This window comes from Rhamphochromis sp. 'chilingali' (genome assembly GCF_963969265.1).
Source record: "Rhamphochromis sp. 'chilingali' genome assembly, chromosome: 15".
Classification (NCBI taxonomy): Eukaryota; Metazoa; Chordata; class Actinopteri; order Cichliformes; family Cichlidae; genus Rhamphochromis; species Rhamphochromis sp. 'chilingali'.
Window position 1 is genome coordinate 5,600,085 of NC_137942.1, and position 18,675 is coordinate 5,618,759.

Sequence of the window (18,675 nt, forward strand, 5' to 3'; positions counted from 1 at the left end):
TAGAGCAGGATAGAAAATGAAGCAAAGCGAAGGTGAATGCAAAGGAGTTTTAACTGACAGTAAAAAGGAATTCTTTGCACTTGACATAATCTTATGATTAAATTATTTGAATTTCTTTTTCTGACTGAATGCTTTGATGAATACACCACGCTGTATACTCATACAAGATGAAATATTTTACTTGTATTGTAAAATCAACACTTTTTTTCTAAAATTAGATCATTTGTCTAACACGATTAAAGAAGTGAAAGGCAAAACTATATAGTTAGCAAGTCAAACGTGTCCCAGGTAGGTCTGTTTTTAACTCCCAGAGCATGAATATGAATAACAAGTTCATGCAAGTGCTGATTCTTTTGTAATAATTACCCACAGAATACATATTCACACAGTGCTGTGATGACAGTCAGCAGCTGCTGGCTCCCTGTAGCGGGCAGGTTGATAATCATGGAAGGAAAAACACAGAAAACCATGTAAGTTGTGAGGTTCAGAAGTGTTGCTGGTTTGATCACTTATAAGGAAATGTTGTCTTCCTGGTTTTCCAAAAGGTGCTGTGTCTCAAATCTGCATAAAGTGTTGAAAATGAGCACGAAATCTCGGGATTACCATCAGGGGATAAACTGAAACGGTTTAATTTAGACCACAAACCAGACTGATACTAAATAATTCTAAACTACTTTAAAAGGTGGTTGGGGATTTCCTTTCCAGGATAAATATTGGGTTTCCTGGTTCCAGTTTAGGGGACTGGGTGCATTTGTTTGCTCCTAGTGCTAAGAAAAGCAGCTGCTGGCTCCTTGTAGCGGGCAGGAAGTGAAAGATCAACAGACTACGGACAGACTAACGCCAAGATAATGATGATTAAATCAGGGGACGCAGAACAAATGATACAATAAGGTACAACCCTGACAAGATGTTTAATGGACTAAATGATTACATGCGCCCTTGAGAAAACCAACAAGATGGGAAAATGTTAGAATTGTTTTAGCCCTGTCTAAAAGTCTGTCAATCTCCAGACTCGCATGTTAAAACTTTTTCTGTTTGCATTCACACAAGCAGCATTTTTCTCTCTTTATTTCTTTTACTTGTGCTACTGCACATTACTGTGGAAGCTCATTTCTGTCACTGAAAAACTCCTGAGCTTGAGTTGGGTGCCTAATGGCCCTTTATCAAAAAGAGAGCTGATGTATTAATTCTGGTACTTAGTATCCACCTGTGAACCGTTTTCCTCTAATGTTATCTGCTACACTATAACAACTAGCTCCAAAATACCAAAAAGGATGTGGGTAAAACGCTAACACTCGGAAACTACAGGGTCACATTGTGATGGCTACGTCCATTTTTATATATAGTTTGTGCTTTCCACATTTTTTTTTTCCACTGTAAAGGGATTAAAATAAACTAACAGAGCAAATTATACTCTGGAACAGATTAGCTTTCATATAAACACATTAAAGGACACACACGGGATGTTTAAAACTGCTTGGGAACCCTTTTTGAAGTTTGGAAGGTGCGTGCATCTAAGGGAAAATGAAAAAGACCCATTTAATGTTGAGAATCAGCCAGCTGGAGCAGATTGTAGTTTCTGCTCGTTTTCCCACTGCTGTTCAACAAAAAAAATTCAAGAAGCAGTAAAAGAAGAAAATACCAAAAAAAAAAAAGAATTAAGTGTCTTTAATGATATAGGCTACATTTGTACATTTTCTACAGCAGACTTTCAATGAGACTAACTGCCAATAAGAAAGAGAGAACATTTCACCTGTAACAACTGAAAAACTGGATAAGATGTGAAAAGCTCTGAATTTAAATACTCAGTGTAAATATTCAGCTCAGTATTTTGTCCCATTAAATAATACAAACATTTAATAGCTTGAACAATCAATGTGAAATATAAATTACATTAAAGCACCTTTTCAAGAATGAGGATATTAAAATAAATAATTGGCCTTTCCATATCAAGACAGTACATTTTGATGGTAGTAATGTAAGGCTGTGCAGTCACACTGAATGCTCCCACTCACTGATGTAAAACGTACAGTAATGACACAACGTGACTCCAACAACAGCAAATAACTGTGGTTACAATATGAACACCTACGGATGCGTAGCTCCATCAGCAACGACAGAATATTAGTAACTGCTGCGGCATTGTTTCCTTCAGTTCCTTCTTCGAAAAAGAGACCAAATAAAGGACAAAAGTGAGAAGATTGTCACTTAGTCTGCCACCTGGATGAAGCCTTGTTAGAGATGTCGATTCATTTAGCAAGAATAAACCAAATCGCAGTTCCTCACTCAGTCACTCGTCCACACTGGGACACTGATGAAACCCGTCGTCACCCAGTAAAGCTGTCCTACGATGAAGTCGCTAACTGTACACTGTTCATGCACGAGCCTTTCGTTCACGCGCTAACGATTCTACCTAAACCTGGCAAAGCAACAGTCGCGTGATCGGGTGCGGCGACACACACCTTACACTTTGATCCCTCGACACCTGCAGGTCTGCCTGTCAAATGCATGCACACGCACACATACACCCACACGCACGCACAAACACACACCAAGTGAGAAAAGCTTACTGTGAGTATAAAATTGAGGGTAGAGGGTGTTTCAATGGGTACTTCAAAAAGTCACAAGAACATATCAAAGACTGAGGCACAAAGCTGCCTTTTTAAAATCACCAATACAAGTACCAGCAACCGGTGACGGTGGCTCCTGCCTCTACTGCCTTACGGGGTGTAGAAAAATGCATACATCTATGTTACAGTACACGAAGAGGGCTTTAAATGTTTACAGGGCCTCCCAAACACAAATATATTTAATGCTTTGTTTTATTTATACACTGGAAATTTGGTAATCTAAGGAAATTTTAGTGGACATACTATTTGAGAAAAAAAAAAAAAAAAAATCGGACAGCAATTAAAACACTCGTAATTTTTCTTTACATAAAACCCTGTACATGTTAGCATTATCAGTCAATTAAAATTATTATTTTGAAAAAATGTCAGTCAGATAGTTTTAAAAGCTCTTTTTTCTTACAAAACTGTTTTTGTTATCTGTGTGTGCAACAGACACGATATATTCCCAATTGTATTCTGGGATTGGGAGACTAATTCAGTCCGAGTACTGAAGATCTAAGTCCACTGTGCCGTCTGTCACCACTAACCTCACCCTCTTGGGTTTTGTGGCACCCATGGAGTGAGATGTTGTAACAGGTCCATAGTGTGATGTGCCTTGGTGATCCCCAGCGTGGCACTGCTGCTGCATATCCTTCCTGCAGTGCTCGTCGTGACCTTTGAGCCCTGAAAATCCAGCCAGAGAAGCTGGGTTGGAGAGCTGGGGTCCACAGGGCTCGACGACCAGCCGCCCCTGTGTGCCCGAAGGCTCCATCAGGCAGTGGTAGGTGTAGTTTGTTGAGCCCAGTCCTGGGTAGCCTTCAGCACCATCCCTGAGACCCAGGGTCAAAGAATGGTCTCCACTGAAGTTTAGTACGTAAGGAGGACCTTGATAGCCGTAAGGGAACGAGGCTGAGGGGGCTGAGGACTTGTTTGCTGGTGCTGGTGTAGCAGGTGGTGTATTGTGAACCACTTGGGGGCTGTTGTGCTGAGACATGGGCGAAAGAGAAGTGCCAAAACTGAAATCAAAGGGGTCTTGCTGAGTGTAACACGGCTGGTGTTTGTCTGAGGTCGGCGTAGTGGATTTATCCTGTTTCATGCTTTTCTCGTGCGGTGCTGAATAACTGTCGGACATTTTGCTAGGAAAGTAGAACTGCCTCGGCAAGATAGAAAAGTTTTTGTATGCCATGTTGGCTTCGGCACTTTCATGTTTGTCTGATGACATCTTAGCTTTACTATAAGAATGAGAAATTGAGGAGTTGGGTTTATTGAAATGAATGTTGGACCTGTTGGAGGAAGCGAGGTGAACGTCCTTTTCGAACCCCTGAACAGACAAGTTGCCTTTCTGATGACTGTCTGCACTAAAGCAGAACTTTGGACTCTGCTGGGTTTTCTCCATAGCACCTGATTTTGCACCTAGCATTCTGGACGAGACGGTCGGGCTGCCGGCAGCCGTGGTCTCTTTGCAAGGTGCGCTGTACAAGTTCTGACTCTGGTTGCCCCCCTGAAACTTGAGCACCCTGTGAATAACTGTAGAGGTTTTCTCAGGAAAGTTGAATGGATTGTCGGGAGGGTTGGGATTTTTCACAGTGAAGAGCTGAGGAGAGAGGAATTTGTTAGACATTTGAGACGACTGTACGGGCTTTGTTAAGCAGCTCTGGGACACTGCTCTAACTGCGTTTGGCTGATTGCTAGAAAACGACTGGGATTTATTGGGAATGGTCATACGATGGAAGGGACCCTGGGTTTTGAGGTTAGCCTGGGTTTTTGATTGGCTGGTGCTTGGCTTTATGTTCATGGCAGGGTGGGGTAAAGTAACAGGGCTTTGAGTTGTAACCGAAGACGATGACGCACCCATAAAACGAGGCTTACTGGGTGCCATGAAAGACTGATTTTTTAAGTCTTCTTTGGAAAACCTCATTCCCGGATTTTTACTTATAATTCGATCTTTAGCCGCCAAGTCGGGGTTGCCCAGAGCTGAATAACTGAAACTGGTGTTGGGTGGGTTTCTGTCTTTGGAGGTATCCTTTGCTTCACATTCCAGAGGAACTGAGTCACTTTTGGAAGGCATTAGGCCTGGAAAAAACTGCAAATCCTCACTGGTAAAGTTATTTCCAGGACTGGGAGGGCCAAGGTATGGCGTTTCCGTGGTCCACGTGTCGGTAGGGCTGTGAGAGAGGGGACTGCTGAAAGGATCTGTAGGAGGATCCAGGGAACACAGATCTGATGGGGAAGATGGAAGCATGTTCTGTGGCTGGTAATAGCCCTCAAAGTTGAGACACTGAAAGTCAAGAATGTCATCACAGCAGTTTGTGAAGCTGGGCTCGCTGGTAAGCATGTTATCTGCTGTTGCAAATGGAGGAGACTGGGACGGGGGTTGGATGACAGAATTAGAAGAGGCTGTGGGCTTTTCCAAAGTCTGAGATGAACACAAGCCCTCGGAAAGCCGAGAGAGACTGTTATCAATTTGCTGAAGAGTGTGACTAAGGCAAGTGGTGGGTGTTTCGACAGGCCCACACTTGTGTGTTCTGTCCATTTTGTGCCTCTGTTTCCTTCCTCCGCTGATCATCTCTGGCCTTTCAGTGATTCTGTCTGCAGCTACGGATATAACTTCGGTTTTACTGTCGTTGAGGGGCGAGGACAGCGACAGCGGTGATAGGGACAAAGAAAATGGTGGCGGTTCGGTTTTCAGAGAGCTGTTGTTCAGTCTCTCAGAAGATGGGCACTCTTCTTTGAGCTTGCAACAATCGGAAAGTCCTTTTTGTTTACCTAAAACGTGACCCTTCATCTCTGTCTTAATAATGGTCTCTACTTTTAAATCGGGCTGTATGAGCTCCTCTTTACTATCCACCTCCCAAATATCCTCCATCTTCCTACGCAGTTTAATTACCGGTAATGGACAGCCATTTATGTCCAGTTCCGGCTCTTGCTTTTTTTGTGACCCACTTTCAAACAAGCAGGAACTCTTTAAAAAACCTTCTTCGATTTTTGTTTCCAGCGCTGCCGCTGACAGGGCTGTGCTGTCATTTTTCTGACTCTCTGTTTTTTCTAGCAGCTGCTTGACTCCAACCACGGGGTCCCTATCGATTTTCTCTTTGAATTGTACTTCGTTGCTGGCAGACACATCGGGCCCACAGACGTTTTCCCTGTCATTTTCAAGGTCCTTGTCTGATTTTGCACCAGTGTAGAAATTTATAGCTTGCAACTTCTCTCCTCTTTTTTTCAAACGATGCAATCTGCTCTTTGACTTCTTACTAGCTTGCACGTGAGCCTGAGCTGCCTCCATCTCCATGTTTAAAATTGACACCGAGTCCATAATAGCTTTAAAAGGATCGAATGCCACCAACTCATCTCCCTTTTCTGCTTTTAATGCCATGTTTTCCAACCCTGCACTTTGCATCTCCCATACTTTCCCTCTTCTCCTCTTAAGCCGAATTTTAAAAAAGTCTGGCTTTATGTCTTCCAAACCACTTTGTTCCAGGGTCATCAATTTCCCCTGATTTCTACTTTGAAATTCATCTGAAGTCGGACTTTCGGCTACATCCTCAACACGCTCGCTCTCTAGTGTCTGTGCTTTACCGGCGTCATCCTCATCCAGCCTCTCTAATTTACACTTTCGAGCGTTCCTCATTAAATGACCACGCTGAGCTTCAGCAGGTCTCGAGCGAAGGACCCTGTTAAAAGAGGAGTGTCTTCTGGGGGCTAACCGCTGCATTTCTGTCCTCCTAACTCTGACTTTATTCTCTCTTTTCACTTTGCTACTCTCCCCTGAAGACGGGGCGAGGTCCTGCCTCAGCACTGCAGACGATTTCAACTCTGTAACATTTTTAGAAACCTGATCTAAGGCAGAGTTTAGACTTTGTTCAGAATCTAGTGCCGAACTGCGAAATGTACGTTTCTTCAGAGGTATATTGGACTGCGCGTGCACTTGTGCATTGGTGTCTGGATTAGTCGTGGTTTTAGCCGAAATCAGTGACTTGTGAGGTAGTGGGTTGAGGCAGGTGGCCGGTGGGTCATTGTGCCTCTGTGGCAACTTAGGCTCCACACTCTCCTGACTCAACTCCGTCTTAACTGTAGCTGTAATGTCTTTGCTTAAGTGTCCCTTGGTGCTTGGCTTATCTGCTGCTTTTCTTTTCACTGCTCTGGGCCTTATCTTTCGTCTTCTAATAATCCTCCTCTGCACTGAACGCCGGAACCTGCCTCCATTTATTTCAGTTTGTTCTGATTCCTCCTCGGCACTCTCCTTGGAGGCCCAGGTAGAAAACCGTCGTCCCACATTACCTCCCTTTAATCTCCCATCTATTAATGATTTATCTTTTCTTAAAATATCAGATAGCAGAACCTTTGCCTGTTTTATAACAATATCATCTTCATGGCTACTTACTGGCTGCGTACTCAAACTCATTTGTCCTGATCCTTCCTGCGTGCAAACCCCCTTGGCTGTATTTTTAACATCCTGGACATTATTTTGACATTTGCTGGAAACCATTTTGCAATCAGACCTTTTCACTTCTTCTAGGTTTCTGTTACTTTTACTGTCTCTCTGCCCTTCTGTTTTGCCTTTTAAAAAATCCGTCTGTTCGTTTGTTATAAAATCTTTGTCATCTACCGAAGCCGTTTGTATTTCACTAAATTTCTCGCTTCTCTTTTTCTCGCTGTGGGATAAGTCGCCCGTGCTCTCGCTCGAATGCCGTTTCCTTACACTGGTTTGATCTGGAGACTTGAAAGACATTTCCCTCACCCCTCTGTTACCGTCAGCTGTGCAGACCTCTGAACTTCTCGCCTGCCTCTGCTGAAATCTGGATGCTCGTTTTTCTGTTGCTGGGCCTGGGCGCTGGCTCTGCATCCTCCTTCCTCTAACCTCCACCCTTACTTTCCTGTCTTCACAGCTTTCTCCAAGTTCCAAACTTTGTGACACCGATAACCTCGTTAGATTGACTGTAAGATATTGCTTCAGAGATATTAGCGGATTGTCTCCAGTGTTCTTCAATCCATCCGTGTTACTCGTGGATAAAGCTCTGATAGTCTTGCGCTCAGTTTGCTCGGCAGCAGGATTTTGAGCCGTGGTGATGACGCTGGTTTCGATGGCGCCGCGGTTTTGACTTTCTGTGATTGCAGTTTCGACATTCTCTTGTTTTATTGCACTGCAGATTTTGTCGCCCTCATCCAGGTGACAAACAGTTGTAGTGTTAGTTGTGTTACTGGACTTCGTCTGGTGTGCGAGTGTGGTGCGAACACTGCTTTTTGTTCTTGAAGAGGTCCTCATGTGAACGGGCTTCCTGCCCACCACTTTTGCAAACCTCCCATTAAGGCCTGCGCCTCTTACCGCAGATCTGCTTTTCTGACATGCTGACATGGAGGAATTCAGAGTAAAGGGCTTCAAGTTCACCGCACTGCTGTTGCTTTCTTCCCCAGTCATGTTCAGTCCCCTTGGCCTGTTATCTTGTGGCCTCACTTCCTCGAGTTGCAGCAGCAGTGCCCTTTCTTTGCTTTTTGGATCCTTACAATTGAGTAAAAAATCCAAAGAGTGGCGCCGCACTCTGACTCTAAGGTCCTTTAGTGTAACCTGGGATAAAAGCGGAACCGTTCGCCACTGTTTGGCTGTAGAGGAGGACTTTAGTGGGTGCTTTCCTGATCGTCTTTGCTTCTCCTGTCTCCACTTCTTTGTCTGACTCAGTTTTCTGTTCTTCAAGGCATTTCTTCTCATCTGCTGAGTGAATGAGTTCCTTGAGGGGATGGCTTTGAAAGAGAGACAGCAACAAAGAAGCAAATTAACTTTTTGGTTTCTACACAAAACCCATTGTTCTGCTTTTCTGCCCTGTGAACAACTTCATGTGCAGAGTCTGGTCTATAGTGTAAATCAAACTTGTGAAGACAACAACTGTAAATTGCATCAAGACGTTGAAGCATTTTCTTTTTTTTTTTTTAAAAAAAAGGAGAAGGAAACAAAGCATGTTTACTCTGAAACAGTGGAACACATAACAGTTTGTTTCTAACAGGAGGTAAAATTACATTTTTTCAGTTATCAACCCACTTAAAAATCTAAATAATGGACGTCAAACGTAAGGTCCGGGCACCAGAATCCCCCCAACAAAGACTCCAATACACTCACTGGATAGCTTTGGAAAATGTGAAGGGCATGAATTGTTGGACTTAAATGTGTTTTACAGCTTTTTCTGCTGATAAAGACCTCCCTGTGGCTAATCATACTCCACAACTGTAATTAAGTAATAGATAAACAATCGCATAACAAAAACAGTTCCTGTTTCTCACTACTTACAATAGGTCCACGTACAAAAGGATATTTTCTGTGAACAGAAGCTGTGTGTTTTATAATTACAGGACACTCTAGGCAATGAGCTACCAGAATTTCTTTTGTAATTTTACACATTTATTTCTTAAAATTTAAGCCCAAAGCTGAAAGATTTCTTTCGTCTACTACATAAGCATTTCTATAGCATTTATATATGAACAAACCTAAAAAAAAAAAACCAAACAACAAACAGTGGTTCCCTAGAAGTTCTTTAAAGGACAAATAGATAATATAAACTGAGAAAAGAGGCGGGTTAGGGTTGTTGTCCTTTGGTAGGGGACCAGTTTAAGGGATTGTTTTCTTGACTATAAAGCCCGTTACACAAGAATAACCGCCACTCTTTGCCTGCCCACAGGCTCCCATGAGAAAGGTCTGCAAAAGAAGATCAAGTGAGAGGCCCTCAGAGCTGCAGGAAAAAACTTTCATTAGATTTACTCCTCCTAGGCAGATTTCATTGAGCAAGGGCTCACTTTCAGACATCTTGGGTAGAGCTCAACTAAACTGGGTGAGGTTGAGCTTTGAAAAGGTTGAACTTGATTCATACGACAAGAAAAAATGAGAGCTTTGTAGCAAAAATGAATGATGAAAAGTAATTTAGTAAGTTCATCCTGATTACCATCTTTTCATGATTGCTGGAAGCCAAAAATGTCATTTGAATTAAAATCCTCTTAAAATCCGAGTCTAATCACAACTAAAGCTCCATTGTTATTAATCATCGACACAGATTATTGAATAACTTTTGATAAATATAAATATTTTAATGAGGATCCATTTGTGAGTGGTCCCTCATAATGTTTATGTTGGCTGTCCCCGAGGAAGATCCCATCTAATTATTCTAAACCCCACATAATAAATCCTTTATTTATATGATTGCATAAGCATGCATATGCTACCTAAAGCAAACAGATAAGAACAAAAGGATATTAAAACATCTGGATTTATTTAGTTTATTTATTTAGTAGAATAAGTAAACAAGTTTGGAGATTTTAATATAATATAACAACACAGATATTTAATAGTAGACCCTTTTTAAGGCATAATATTTTACAGGTTATGGATAATTGCACTGCCACTGTTGAACGTATACTTTAAACAGAGCAATAATTTTAATCTGAACAGTGTAGTCACGGCAGAATTTAAGCTGTACCAGGTATTATTGCAGGGCTTGTATTAATGTAGTCTTTACTTTACAATATAAAGGACTTCGAAGCAACTGTCTCTGTGATTTGGAGCTATATAAATAAAACTGGATAGGATTTAATAAAAAAAAATTTGGCAAAAACTCTGTTTATTTGTGTGTTTTCACACTAACATCAGGGTTTTTCCTGAGTGGCCTTGAGCACGAAAGGACTGCATATAGTTTAGGTATTTTGTTATCTTACTCAATAAAAATCTATGGATTTTCCCTTTATGTGCAATCCCTCTGATTGTGCTTTGGGGAAAGCCCAAAAGCTCTTTAGTAAGAAAATCCCAAACTGGTTACCTTTAAAGATTCCCGAGTGTATTCCTGGTGTTATTGGCCTTGTAGAAAAGTGACCTCTCTCTCTGTGATGACGAAGATATCGCTCTCTCAGGCGGTACTTTTGGCCCACGGGGTCCTTTGTTTCCTCGATTTCAGGCTGTTTCCCTCTGTGCTTGAAGTGACCCTCTCCATTCCTAAAGAAGAGTTAAAAAAAAGATTAAAAGTTCAGAGTTTTCATCTCTTAGATGAATAAAATCTGTTGAGAAAAAAAAAAAGACTTTGATAAAGACCACGTCTGATCAGATAATGGACGTACCTCTCACAGGTGCAGCATTCACACATTTCATTGCCTTCACCAAAAAAGCTGGCTCCATAGTAACACGTGATCTCTTCCCCAGGTGCTATGGGTCGAATCACCTCAACACAAGCGATATTCTTCTCACCGGGGACGAACTGGGCGGGTGAAAAAGAAGGAAAAAAAAAAAACCAAAAAAAAAAACCAGACAAAGACAAAGGTTGGATGGCCCGTGGGAAACAACAACAACAAAGCAGTCAGGAGGCAGAAGGCAGGTCTAAATCTGCACTTAAAATAAAACATTTGGCATGAAAATAACATGTTATAATTTCAACTTGAAGTGTTTTAGTGAATTATTATTGCAGATTACCTTGCAGTTTGGCTTGCAGTCTTCAGTGCAACGGGACAAAGAAAAAGAAAGATAAATAAGGTCACTAATAAAATCACACCAGTGAATGAAAAACTCAACATTTTGCTAATCTACTGGTTTAGATTGGATTTATTTTCACTAAAGAAATAAAGAGATAGCCCTCTGATGGAAAAAAAATGACCCAGTTTTTACTAGGCCTTTGGCATAATTGCAGTTAGGATAAGATATGCTTTGTTTTCTTTAAAATATGGAGCTGAAACATTAAACAGACCTACAACAGAACACCTCAAATACAAAATATATCAACACAAATAAAATGTGACAAAACAAAACAGCTCAACAAGGTTCAAAAAACAAACAACATGCAAAAGAAAAGCTCTAAATCTAAATGAAATACAATCAGATGCTTAAAAAAAAAGAAGCTTGATATAATATAATATGACAAAGTGGCTTGAAAAGTAAAAGAGTTCAAATTCAATAGAGCAAAAAGAAACAGCAGTGAAAACAAGCACAGCATATGTCATGTCACATTAAAGTGGTTCACTATAACAGGATGTGAAGTGTTGAGACAACACAGGGCCGAAATAAACTCAGACAATTTACTCTCTGCTAGACAGATGTTTTGTGTAATAAAGAGTTATTGCATGAGGTATGAAAGACCTCCTGAATCTTTATTACTGTGCACCAACATGTCATCTGCTAACATGATTTTCTCGCTCTTGTAACTAGAAAGTCAATAAATCATATGAGGAAACCTATAATTTCTCACTATAATTATGATGACGACACAGACATGGGTGCAAAACATTGACCGCTATCCCTGTGTCACTGCAGTGCAAACCGAGTTCAGGATAAATCTGTTTTGGTGCACTCTATGAATTATATACATTCATCAGCTTGAGTAAGGAACCGAAAGTCGGCCTATTATGCTCATTTCCAGCTCCATATTTAGCACAGGTTTGCATGATTTAGTTATTTATTTATTTTTATTCATAATTATTCATATTTATTCATCTATTATTAAGCTTTGGTAAAGCCCCTCAGTTCCTCTTCTGTTTTAGTTTCCATTTTCCTCTTTTTAAGCCAACATCTTCCGATTGCCTGCTCATCGCAAGCACGAGGGTCAAGATAGTCCCTGTTTTTATCGTAACAGAAGCAAAGAGCAGAAACGTATCTGAAACAGAGCATTCAGAGCAGCCTGAAGCCTCAGCTTTCGGCCCACAAAGTTAACTGTACGCACACCAGCCTCAGCATTTCCAATGTGAGCAATCAAACTTTAAATAAAGGGTTGCTCAATGACAGCTAAAATCATAATCAGTTAATTTGGTCACCATGGAGAACTTTTTAAACACATTTTTAAACACAGACTACAAAAAAAATACACAAAAAAGCATTTAAATTCTCTTTTTTTTTTTTAAAAAAAAAAGGAAAGAAACTTGCCTTTCTATTGAAGTTAATTTCCCCAAACCTTCATCATAATAAATCAAAGTGAAATGATCTGACCCTGAAATCCTATTTGAGATCTCTGAATTTTAAAAGGACTGCTTGCACACTATCTGAAACTCTGGCATGGTCAATGTAAATCAGTATCAATCACTGTAACAGCACACATATAGAGAGAAACACAGTAGGCCCACTTTAAGAGTAACTACAGTGTAATACTGAAGGCATGGCCTAGATTTCCATTAAGATGCATATATATGTGTACAACCACTAGTCTCGAAGGTAAACACACTCACCGTGGTTAATGAAAGCTGCAGGCCCGAGCCAGAGCTGAGCGCAGCGTTTGCGTGTGGAATACATCACGCTGAAGTCATTGACTCCCGCCCTCAGCACGGCACTGTCAGCAGGACTCAGCTCTGCTATGCAGCCCAGCAGGACCTCCACCCGCTCTCCTACAAACCTGCAGAGGAACAATTCAGGCATCACATTTTCAGTTGTAAAAAACAACACCATACAGGACGCAGTGCTGCTGCAGTGGCAGCTCGTGATGCTGCTGCGTGTGAATACCAGTGCCTAGTTGAGGTTATCTTGGCTCCGTTGGTCTCTGAGGAGTATCTGTCACAGGACTCTATCTTGACACCGCTATCCAACAGGAAGGCACTGAGGTAGCGATAAACCTGCAAACATCACACACGGTCTTTGATTGTGATGTTACACTCGAGTGACAAATCCAAGTATCGGTGATAAACACATACACACATAGACAATAAAGTCAAATGATAACAAACATTTTTGTTTTATGCATACATGTTGTCTCAGCAGCTCCTGTCGATGGCTCCCCAAAGCATTAAAGTAGTCACCAGCCAGCTCGCCCACCGTTAGAGCCTCAAACGTAGCGTTGAAGTCGTGCGTACGCTGAAACCTCAAAAGCGTCTCTTTGAGGTTACCCCAACGTCGGATCTCTGGTGGGGGGCTGCACAAAGAGAGAGGGACAGATATAAGAAGAGTCTAAGAAGCTTCCTTTTAACACTGAATTTTAGATATAGCATCCAAATATATTTTTGAACCAACAACTTTAGGAAAAAAAATAAAAAATAAAATAAAAAGAAAATCACACAAAAAACACCCAAATCAGCTCACAGTTAAAAATATTTGGACTAAATGTTCCACAGTTCTGTTCTTATAAGCTACAATAACAATTAATAAATATCTGTGCATCTTTCTCAGAAATCTAACCTTCCTTCACTTCTGTATTTAATACGGATGCACCAAAACATGCACAACAGGTGCACACAGGGTTTTTCCACGGCCCTCTGGGAGGTCGCTGCACCCATAAGTATGACTGGTCAGGATGTAGATGGGACAAAGAGTTTACGTTACCTTATTTAATAAAAGCCTATCCATTTTTCGGTTCTTATATTATTTTCAATTATTCATTTTAAAGTGGATTTAAATACATTTCATGCAGGAAAAACACCACCCAGAATTTTACAAACACTTAACAAACTCATTCATTAAAACGGCTTTAAAATAAGCGGTTGTCAAACTACTCATGAAAAATCTTGGAAAATGAACAGCAGTTTACTGATGCTGCTGCGTACACCTTCATTAAAGTAAAATTCAGGTTTTTCTTTTTAATGACTTTCTCTAATGACTGCTGAGGTGTGAGCTTTTATTCGGACACTCATCGTTATTATATATTAACTTTCACTGAACGTCCAGGTTTTGCAGTTGGCCTGAAGTGTCACTGCATTAAAGCATAATCAGAACCACCTGGTATTCTTAAAGTTTTATAGAGCTCAGGGGCCGCTTTAATAGGAATGCATGGATTGCGAAATTCTGGACTGATGATTAACCTTCAAGTGCCCAAAGAAAGTTAATTTAGAACTCAAACTGCACATTTCTGTGTGCTGTAGTGATATTTCTAATGATAAAAACATTTCCAATTTACTTTAACAAAATGTAAAGCTTTCTTTTTTTCACTCCACCTTTCAAATAACAGGAATTAGCCGACTGGTGTTGGGAGGATAATAGAAAGTTATACAGAGTAATTTATGACCCTGGAAATGTATGTATTTTTATAAAATTACAGGCTCTCATTTTATTTTCCACTTCTAATCACGACATTGTAATGGTCTGCAGTCAACCATGACTAACAGAACTAGAGCAGCACCATTTACTGCTGCGGAGGCCTTGAGGCAGACACTTGAACACCTGAAGTAAAACAGCTCAACTGACAGAAATTAGTTGGCAAAAGTGACATAAATAATTTGAATGTTTCTGCGCAAACACACACACATCAAAACAACATACGTATTAAGATTTTGTTTTAAACAGAACCCTGGAAGTAACAAAGGCTGAAGAAAAAGCCTGATTAGGAAAATTTCACTGTAAGTTGCTGTTGATGAAGGCGTCACCGGTTCATCTAATGTTACTATTTATTACACAACAATATGGACACACATAAGTAAAGGCATTGGTGGATTTAACAAGATCTGCTACATGTAAAGGAAACAGTATGATAACCACAAGCAGAGCCATTATTGCTCTATTCCTGTATAAAGTATGAGTCATGACTCCGCTTTGTCATTTCAGACGCTAAAATAGCTCGGCTGTTTGAGCGTTTAAATAACAGTTTGAGTCAATATTGTTTTTCTGTTAATAATATTTCTTTATTGTTATTAATTCCCCCTTTGTGTTGGGGCAACAAACACTGACATTCTAAATAATAACTGACATGCTTTAAAGTCTTTTCAGCTCTTTGCTAATTTTTTTTTTAACATTTTCCCAGCACAAAACTGATGTAACGCAACACAATCGGCTGTTGACACAAAGAAATATTAATGAAATGTTGAAATTGAGCGCAATCTGATATCCACATGTGGGTTTTGTTCCTACATCCTCATAACATCATTATAACAGTCTTTTTTTTCTCAAGTTGCAAAGCTATGACATCACAACAATGTGATTGGTCAGGTGCAAAGCTAAAACCGGACCAATATTATTTTGATGATGCACAAAAAACACCAGTACGGGATATCAGATACACCTTACGTGAGAGCTCATGTTATGGTTTCTCTTTCACCCTCACATTTATTTATTTTTATATTTCACTATAAAATGAAATTCACCCCTTAACCCTATTGTGGGATTATTAATTTAGATCAGTTGCTTTCTTCTGCCTTTGTATTTTTTCCACCCAACCAAAAATCTAAGAAATCAAGCCTTAAAAAAGCCAGCGAAACAGCAGTGATCACACTCTTTCCAGCCATACCATAGCACTGGGTAGTCACTGGACTCCATGATTGCTGTATTGTGTGTCAGATTACCTGATGTTCATTTTGTGGGTGCTGAAGCCCAGCAGAGGGTCCAGCACCAAGCGGGTGGCCAGGTCATCCGTCTCACACAGCTCCTTCACACTCATTCTAGTGCTTCCGTCCATCGCCTCCCACCATCAGCATGCTGAAACCACAGGCATCAAAGTAACGCTGTGACAGCAGCAGCAGCAACAACAACAACAACAAACCACAATCACCTACGAGTTTTGCATTTCTGCACATCACACAACACCTGCATTAAATTTCTCACCGGTGCCCTGATATCTGCGTATATAACCGGTCTGCTGCTGGGTTGCATCATGTTGAAGAACAGTAGATAAAATCGTTGCGTGAGAAAGGAATGTGGCTGTGTTTCTACGGGCTTCCACAGTCCATTAGCTTAGCAGGGTAAATATGTTATCAGCTGCGGGACGGAGGGAGCTAGCGCTATGGCCTGCAGCTACAGTAACGGGATTGCATCGCAGCGCTGATGAAAGCCAGCGCATCGATGCATGCTTGACACACCTATGCGGGCTTTCCAAACCTACCTGGGAGTCTTTTGTAGTCAACGAAAGTATCGTCAGGTTGACCGTTTAGCAGCAAGCCGCTCACTCGCTCTGCTCCGGCTCTCGCTCTGCTGGCTGGGGCAAAGTTAGCCTAGCAGCAGCAGCGAAGCCCGCTAGCTCTCTGCCGCCTCGCTGGCTCTCCCCGAAGATGGAGTCTCCTCGTCGCTTATGGAATTTTACTGCTCCTTCACGACTCCGGGTCCCAGCCGAAATTTTAAAAGGGGGACAAATGCACAACACCGGGGAACGATTGAGACACGAAATGTGTGTGTTTTGTAGCCGCTAACTAGCTTTTACAGGCTCGTCTAGTAGCAAAAGTTGATGATGAGCGACGTCCAATGCAACCGAACTAGCTGTTAGCCACGCCCCTTGCGCTGCGCCATTCGCTTAGGTCAAGGTCAATTTTACAAATCAAACCAGAGGGCTTTGTTTTAAGCTCTGTGATTGGTCAGGCCTTTTTATGGGCGGAGCCGATCCATACCCTGGGTTTACTACGACGTGCAGAGGGGAGTGTTTTCTTGTACAGCGGCCTCTGCCTCTATTTGGCTGCTGGAAAGCATTTCACACAATCACACTGTTAGTACACAGTCAGAATGCGCTCATCAGCAGCGACACTAAAACCTGCCTGAAACCCTCCTGCACTGTTAATTACACTAAAGCTCACAGTGAGGAACTCCGTGCATTAGGTTAATGCTTCAGGATTGAAATTTTGCTATTTAAACACTTTATATTTGCTTAACCTTTAAATAATTTATTTTAAGTTTTAATTACTGAGATGACAAATTTAAGGGCCAAGCTTTAGATTGTATTACGTCATAATAAAAACAAACAATAAGCCATTCTACTTTTGCAGGACATTTTCTGTCCGACCCACGAAAATTGAGAATAATCCCTGCGCAAAGTACATAATACACACATAATACATTTGTCCTGTAAATTACTCTTGTCCTGGGACAAACTGTAAGCCTCTGGGTTGGAAAGGTGATTCCAAAATATTATTTAAAATACAAAATAGCTCATGAGAACGGCCCAAAATAGTATTTTTCTTTTCTTTGCCATAGCCTTCTGATAAGCATGTCTAATAGACTAGTTAATTTAAGATTGATGATTTTGTTGACACGTGTCTCTTTTTTTCACATCAACATATTTTTAAAGAACAGTCATTATGCACTGCTGCTGTGTCTAACAACACACGTGCAACCCTGTTACCTAAATTAGCCTGAAAAAGAAAGAGATAAAACAGTGACATGATATAACAAGGAAGAAGTGGCATGATCAAGTTATGTGCTAACAGCATGGAAAGACCAAAGGTCAGTCCTCTTTGACCTAGTTTGTATTTTTCCAGTCTTTTCTTATTAGATTGGTGTGTCAGTCTGGATCTGGTCATCTTTATCTCCCAGGTTGACCCAAAGCCACCAAGGTGTCCTGCTTTTGGCAACAGGTGACCTTCAAATGGACCCCTGGATCATGTGAGGTCAATGTTTTAGATAAGAATATAACAGATAAGCTTCCATTCACCGACATAGGTTTTGATTGCTGGGTGGGATGGCCATGTAAAGTGTGGGATCACTTGGTCTTCCCTCAGCAAACTGTGAGCATCACTTACTTTTCTACATTTGTTGAATTTTTGGGTGCCATCCGCATCTAAAGTGGAACAAGTTAACATAAAATGGAATATAAAGCCACGAGACCATCAGGCATTATCCTCAAATGGTCTAATTTTATCACTGCTGAGTCAACACACACATAAAGGCTTGGGATAAAAGTCAGAGTATAAACACACTTACAGCGTTTTCTGACATCAGGCCATAGGCACAGCACGGTGAGCTGATATTCTCTTTCTTTAATCTTTTTCAGCCATCTGCTGTCCTCCGATGTCCATCCGTTTTCTCTCTGTGGACCCTCCCTTCCTTCACAATACTGCAATATCACAGTGTTGTGATATTGTCACAACTTGTTAACTATAAATTAACTACTAAACTTAAGAAAATAGGATTATATCAGTTATTTGAACACAGCAAGCCTGAAAAGGGGTTCACGTGGGTGTAAAGTAATACTATTCTGAACTCCCCAGACAAATGGCATTCATGATATAAGTTAAAACTAATATAAAAACTAATAAAAAGTGAATTTGCATGAAAAAAAAATCACCTTGGAAAGCAGCTTAGACCATTTAAAACTATATAGAAACAAAACATTGCATGTGGCAACCTTAATTGTTCCATGCAAGCATTTTTAGCTTACTAAAATACGGAAGTCATGACCACATGTGAACATGAAGTTGGCCAAAGAACATGTCTAAC

The 18,675-nt window shown here is 40.9% G+C and overlaps 1 protein-coding gene across 1 annotated transcript; it reads right to left on the reverse strand.

Annotated features, from left to right (window-relative positions):
- Nucleotides 1-1,668: 1,668 nt before the first annotated feature.
- kmt5c (lysine methyltransferase 5C) lies at nucleotides 1,669-16,733 on the reverse strand. Its single transcript, XM_080906197.1, has 9 exons — nucleotides 16,355-16,733; nucleotides 15,819-15,951; nucleotides 13,297-13,462; nucleotides 13,057-13,166; nucleotides 12,786-12,949; nucleotides 11,047-11,066; nucleotides 10,698-10,834; nucleotides 10,403-10,575; nucleotides 1,669-8,345 (listed from the first exon to the last, which is right to left on the reverse strand). The coding sequence occupies exons 2-9, from the start codon at nucleotides 15,929-15,931 to the stop codon at nucleotides 3,106-3,108; spliced, it is 6,123 nt and encodes a 2,040-aa protein (XP_080762323.1). The 5' UTR covers nucleotides 15,932-15,951; nucleotides 16,355-16,733; the 3' UTR covers nucleotides 1,669-3,105.
- Between the last annotated feature and the right edge of the window lie 1,942 nt (nucleotides 16,734-18,675).

What these genes read in the sequence shown, in the direction of transcription:
- kmt5c (XM_080906197.1), bottom strand. Translation starts at nt 15,931, where the DNA reads ATGGACGGAAGCACTAGAATGAGTGTGAAGGAGCTGTGTGAGACGGAT. An exon ending in AGGAGCTGCTGAGACAACAT is followed by an intron (nt 13,167 to 13,296) that starts GTATGCATAAAA and finishes TGATGTTTGCAG; the next exon opens with GTTTATCGCTACCTCAGTGC. An exon ending in ACTGCAAGCCAAACTGCAAG is followed by an intron (nt 10,835 to 11,046) that starts GTAATCTGCAAT and finishes TCACCCGCCCAG; the next exon opens with TTCGTCCCCGGTGAGAAGAA.